The sequence below is a fragment of the Schistocerca gregaria genome, chromosome 9 (genome assembly GCF_023897955.1).
Source record: "Schistocerca gregaria isolate iqSchGreg1 chromosome 9, iqSchGreg1.2, whole genome shotgun sequence".
Taxonomy (NCBI): Eukaryota; Metazoa; Arthropoda; class Insecta; order Orthoptera; family Acrididae; genus Schistocerca; species Schistocerca gregaria.
Window position 1 is genome coordinate 171799577 of NC_064928.1, and position 6364 is coordinate 171805940.

The 6364-nt window shown below is 37.3% G+C and overlaps 1 protein-coding gene across 2 annotated transcripts in view; it reads right to left on the reverse strand.

The window, feature by feature from the left end:
* Positions 1 to 4050, reverse strand: part of LOC126291697 (vam6/Vps39-like protein) — a 100789-nt gene extending 96739 nt beyond the window's left edge. The window contains exons 1-2 of one of the 2 annotated variants that reach the window (XM_049985325.1): positions 3699 to 4050; positions 1281 to 1490 (exon numbers count right to left, since the gene is read on the reverse strand). In XM_049985325.1, coding sequence (XP_049841282.1) covers positions 1281 to 1490; positions 3699 to 3768 — 280 coding nt within the window. In that variant the 5' untranslated portion in view covers positions 3769 to 4050. Of the gene's footprint in view, positions 1 to 1280; positions 1491 to 2268; positions 3636 to 3698 lie in introns of those variants that run through there. The other variant, XM_049985326.1, reaches the window with a different exon arrangement.
* Between the last annotated feature and the right edge of the window lie 2314 nt (positions 4051 to 6364).

The following is a 6364-nucleotide window of genomic DNA, read 5'->3' on the forward strand; positions in this document are numbered from 1 at the left end:
TTAAATTGAACATTCCGTGAAAACAACCCGAAATATGGGAAAAGATAACACAAAGTCATATTGCTCCACGATAATGCCCCATCACAGCCAGGAAATGGGGTCAGGGAAACAACTGAGCAGTTCAGTTGGGAAATATAAGGGCATGCGACTTATTCTCCAGACTTTGCTCCGCCCGTCTATCATCTCACTGGGACATGCTCTCGCTGAACAATGCTTCAATTCGTATAAAAATGGCTCGCTGATTGGTTCATATCATGCTGAAGAAATGTAAAAATAGTGATGGAGATTATTTTGAATAAAATATTGTTTATCATTTTCAAATACCACCCATGTGATCATTGCAACCAAATCCCAGTTTCAAAATTTTCCACCTAGTACATCATTAAATCTAAGATTTTGTATTTACATTTGTTGGCTTTGCAAACTTACAACAAAAGTGTCAACTTGCAACCTAACCTAGACCTTGAGCTATGCAACAGACCAGTTTGTCACCAAATCGACATTCAAAAAACAAATGTGGACACAAAATAAATGTTACAACTGTTCTTGTCTCTTTCTATTTGCACACACGATGTCACATTACCATTTATTTTGGGACAAAGCCAACATCCTGTGTCAGTGGGTTAAGCTGACTCGTATTCTCTATGATGTTCATGTAGTTCTTGTGGGTGGTAGCTTAGATTATGTTGTTTACTAGAGGTATACTGCACTAGTGGACACAATGATTCATTGAAAGGAACAAAGTGTTGAACAGTATTGTAGGCCTACGCTAAATCCATACAGATTTTCAGGGTAACACTGAGGTGACAACAAAATTTAGCATAGCGCGAGGTATAAGTTAGGATGGATAACGACAATTTGACTGAGTCGGAAAAACCAATAGATGTCACCTTATTTGTGTACACATAGCATATTCCACAGTTACATTTACAAACCTGATGAAAACCCTTATTTTCCCATCTGGTTTGATCCTTTCAAATCTCTGATATGTCTTAAGGCATACTAAAATAAGATCCTTGCACAAAACCCTCCATTTCTGTTAAGGTATTGTTAGTTTGTGTTTTTTTTTCTTCTAATGTTTATGCATTGTTAGTAACATTATACACTGATCATATGATAGTAAATGTCATCAGTCTATTGCACAGCAACCTGATTCTGATCTTTCTTCTTCCTTCCGGTATTCTGCTGTTCTGTTATGACTGTTAAAGGTGGGTTTTCTTCTTGTTTGCTACAAAAGATTATACTGCCTTGCACATAAAACATCAAGGGAATAAACCCACCTGATAGACTGACCAGGATCTGGTAGTCCGGCACAACAGCAAGTTGCTGTATCGGTTTCTTGCTGAAGTTCTTGTTGTAGCGCAACAGCTGGACATCATGCTTGTTAGCTCCGGAGCCTGAGGTAGTAGCATCATAGCTATTCGTTCCCCGGCAGAGGATGGAGTACATAAGCAGATGCCCAGTTTTGGTTCCCACAAGTAAGTTGTCATCTGAAACAGACCCCACAGAAAACTCAGACAATCAAGAAAACAAATACTGACATATTGTCTGTTGCCTTTCTCAAGGCAAATGGATCCTAGATTCCTGTACTGCAGCACAAAACCAGTGCAGGTAATAAGCAGAGAACAGCAGTGGTAATAACCAAGCATAAGCCCTCATAACTGACATGACAGGTACACACACTCTCTCGCCACTTGGCTTGACTTCAGTCCACCACCAGCATGGATGGTGAACTTTCGACAATACCAAAAACCTATGATGGCAAAATGTCAACAAACTGCTAAACAAACACTGCCCAAAAAATCCAAGACAAAGCCAACAGACAATGTGTCAACAAAGACCCAAAAGTCTCAACATTTTTGTACTAGTAATTACTGCTGTCAGTGTAAATTACATATGTAGTAACAATAATTACTGCTGAGGAGGAGTGCCTGCTTACAGTTTAACAAAGATAACCAGACAAGGATAAAAATATGCAAAAATCTGAAACAAAATTCGTTCTCAAAATTTAAGAACTTATTCTTTTGTGGAGTTATTATTATTATTAGTGATTCCTTGGAATCATTTTATTAGCTTTCATTAAAATGTTACTAGTGAGCTCATTTTCACCTTTGGGCATAATCACAAAATATATGTTAAGTTATATGTTTGCACTTGTCAACATTTCAGGATTCAAACAGAAGTGTGGAATACATCAAAATGTGACAGTATGCTGTTTTCCTGCCAAATTGTGTAATATTGTACAATCACAGATATGAGATTCTGTACCTAGAATGAAAAGTGCAATCCATATGGAGGTTTAGGCACCACATCAGTGCAGATGGTGGATTACAATGAAACAGAATTTTACTCTGATCACAATTTCCAGAAGGGTACAGCAAATGGCCTACATCTTTCATGCTAATGAACTATAGATAAACAACAAACTGTATAATATAAACATAATTCATACTGAGCATTGCTAGCATTCATTGTCATTTACCTAATGATGTATTCTCTTTTACCTAATTATGTAATGTATCCATTCCATATAATTTTATTGCACTTACTATCATCTACCTAATTTCCTGGACAATTGCATATAAAAATGCTCAAAGGTGGCTGAAGTATTGTTAAGTTTTGTATCATTTTATTTATGTCAACACCCAGGAGCTGATGTGTTCTTGGGTTCTTAACATTCCTGTCACTCGATTTTAAGACATCGAACATGTCATGTAGGATTTTGTTTCTAGACATATGTTGCCTTGTTTTCATTTAGTGACTAGACCTGCACATCAGTTGAACTTTTTTCTTCTCTATATGGAACCTTACATTTGGAACTGCTATTCAATGGGAATAAGAGATGTCAATTGTAGTTTTGAGTGATTTTCCTAGGTAATGTATGTTCAAGGGAGCAAAAGTAGCCAATTGCCCCTGTAATCAAGTGTTTGTTTCAAATAGAAAAACAGACAGATGGTGAAAAATGGCTTCAAGAAATTAATACAACTCTTTGTCAGAAAGAGACGAAGGATATATGCACAGCTACTCAAGAGATAGAAAAGTCAGCCCAAAGCTTCATTTAAGACAGACACAGGATGCAGTGATCAATTCAGTAGCAACACCTTGCAAAGCAACTCATTTGGACCATCTGAGTCCACCAATAAACAGTACTAAAATTATTTTAATATCTGGCACGCTGTCCACCTAAGGACTGTGTCCCCACTGTGGTCTAACTGACAGGAAATGGGTCATGAAGGCCGTCAATTTTTGTACTGGGAGTCATGTGAATTCTAATCCGTGTTCTCAGTGAAACATCATACTATATTCATTCACTGTAACCACACTCGTATGGCCAGTTTAATTTTCTCTGATGCTAGTATATTTCATCGGCAACACAAAAATCTGATATACATCTTCAGCAGAAAGCAGAGAACTGTAAACAACAGGCTTTAACAAAGTAGCCTATCACAATTTTGTTGATTTTGCTGACCAGTACGTCACGAAACTTCGTACCAATACCCTCTATTTACAACTGACCAGTTACTTTGATGACGAGGCAATGAACAAAATAAAAATAAACACAGAAGAGTTTAGTATATTCTATAAGATGACTCATCATCACACTGTTTGACAGATAACCTAAAAGCACATTGGAAACTTAATGGAATGTTCAATGAAGTACCACTTATTTATAATCAAACATTTTTATGTAAATTTACCGTAGGCAGCGATTGCCTCTATCTGGACAGTTAATTTTAATAGCTGGAAGATTTCGTACGCATCATGCATCCTTAGCAATGACTGATCTATGTCTACTGTACGTGTGTACTTTCATCTGAAGAAGTTACACGAGAATTTTCCTAAATAATTCATAACTTATGATCTACGTATTAACTTCGAATGTCACACAGTATCTCTTTTTACGTAAAATAATGATGCACTCCTTTGACATACACTCCCTATCTCAGCCATTGTTGACTATTGCTGGACTTCGATCGTCACTTTTTCTGTCTGTATGATAGCCTGCAATACTCGATTGAACCCTGCTTTCGATCATAAGGTAAATCGAAACTGACAACTAGAGGGAAGAGAAGATCGACAGATGAGAGTGCAGGCGCGTAAATAAGCAGAATGTGACGTAGAGTTAATCCAATGAAAAATAGGAAGTAAGGATCGAGAGCATGAGATTAATAAGGGTGTTGCAGCTGTTCAGCAACTCACCAAACTCGTGTGTATAAATAGAACTCCTTACGAGAATAATCTTTTTTCGTTTATTTGCCTTTTATTCTCGAGGAATTATACGTTTTCACATTCGTTTCATGCTCGTCTTGTTGGATAATGCATATTCGGAAATCGTTTTCCGACGCTTAGCAGATTTGTAGGAATAACGTGTAATAAAGTAATTCTAAAATAGCTGTATTCTTGTGATAGGTGAGGGTGTTACACAAGAAGTTATTAGGGCTTGCTGAAAAAATGGTTTTAGAGCCGTCAGACCACGCAACAATCTTCTCTCTCATGGTTTTGAAGAAGATATAATCAAAGGAAACGAGGAACTTTAGTTTGCTTGAGCCGTTGCCGTGCACTACAACAAAAACGCACTGTCGTGGGCTCACATCCCAACAGAGAGAAAGTGGAGTAGCGAAAGAATTTTTTCGATAACTTAGAACATATTAATCATTGTGGTTCCCTAAAAGCAACCCATTCGAAATACTTTGATTCCTAAATGGTGAAGTGCTATAGCCTCCACAGAAGGAGCAAGTGAGGCTCTGATGCTACCAATCCTGGGCATCAACTGATTAAAGTGTACACCTTATGCTGGACTGAAATGTGTTGTAGAATTAACAAGTATCATAGCAATTGTTATATAAAGGGTCCGTTTGGTGATGTAGTCTGAGGTCCACTGCGGACTCCTAATTAAAATTAACCTGTGGCGTTATGCCCCTGTACAATGCCCAAAGGGGGATGCGAGAGCACAACTGGTGTAAATTTATTTTTCCATATGAAGTACTGTATTTCATTCATTGTATATTGTAGATCCCATCAAGGAGGAGAACCTTCAAGGGTGTAGAACAAGTGAAGGCATTCATTAACAAGGCAAGCAAATCAAAGAAACTTAATCTGAATTAACAATATACTACCAATATATAGATCAGTGCTATCCCCATGTATATTGAAAAAGTGATACAGCTGGTGTCTCCTCAGTTGCAGTACACAGCTGCTGTTTAGTTCCTATTGGTAACTTGATTTCCAATGGTATTTTCAATATTAAATTGTTACTTTGCAAGTCTGTACCCAGTACTTCAAGGTCTAGTGGTTCTCTTCGTCTTTTGGTTTGTCATTTCCACTGATGTCAACACAGTTTGGTATTCAAATGAATTTGATGGTAGTGTCAGTATCAAGTATGTTGGCCAGCAAATCTTGGATGATTTCTTCTTTTTATTCCAGTGTATGATCATAAACAAATTGTCCTCAGATTATCTGTGGTGACCACTGTCAGACCTGCAGAAAAAGGGGAAATGAAACACAACCAAGGGGTAGTATATCTTGCAAATAATAAATCGACATAATGAAAAATATTACTTTTGTACATATAAAATACACATGCTTAAAAAATGTGATGAAGCATACCTATTAAAAATATATCCAGGTATAATAAAGAGCATGTATTTTACGTGTATGGATAGCAGAAGCACTGAGTTACTGACAGGCACATATAAAAGGGAGAGAAATGCATTCTACTGGAAATATCCACTCTAATTATATGTGTGAAAGTAATGTGTTTCCTTATAATTTACTGTTTGCAAGATATAGACTATCCATTAGTTGTATTTTTTCTAAGGACATGACGATGGTTACCATTGATCAAGATTGACAGTCTGTGGACTATAGACTAAAATAAAAGAAATACACTTCATGGTTCATTAAGTTTATTCGTGACTATGTCACAGCTTTTGAAATCTTAGACAACTGATAGCAACATATTCTGCGGGTAAAACAGATGAGTAGCTTGTAGGCAGTACATTGCGCTGCCACACAATAAGAAGTTACTGCTTTCTTGTCCAGTTGTGTGTGCTGCAGACTGCTTGTAGTGACAATCAGTTAGGAAGTAAATGGGCTGCATGTGCTTCGGAAGTGACTCTTGTTCATATCTGCCAGAACACGTAAATGTTTATTCACCACAGTAATTAACTGCGGAGTCATCCATATAGGTATTTTCTAAGTTGGTATGCTTATGGAGGACAGAGAGAAAGACAGTAGTATCTGTAATCTCCTTTGGTCTGCAGTGCAGATCAAGGACAAATTACTCACCAGGAACAGAGAAACATTTCTGTCGAGTTAAAGGCTGGCCAGTTTGCTTCTTAGGATATCAACTGTGTGGCCACTC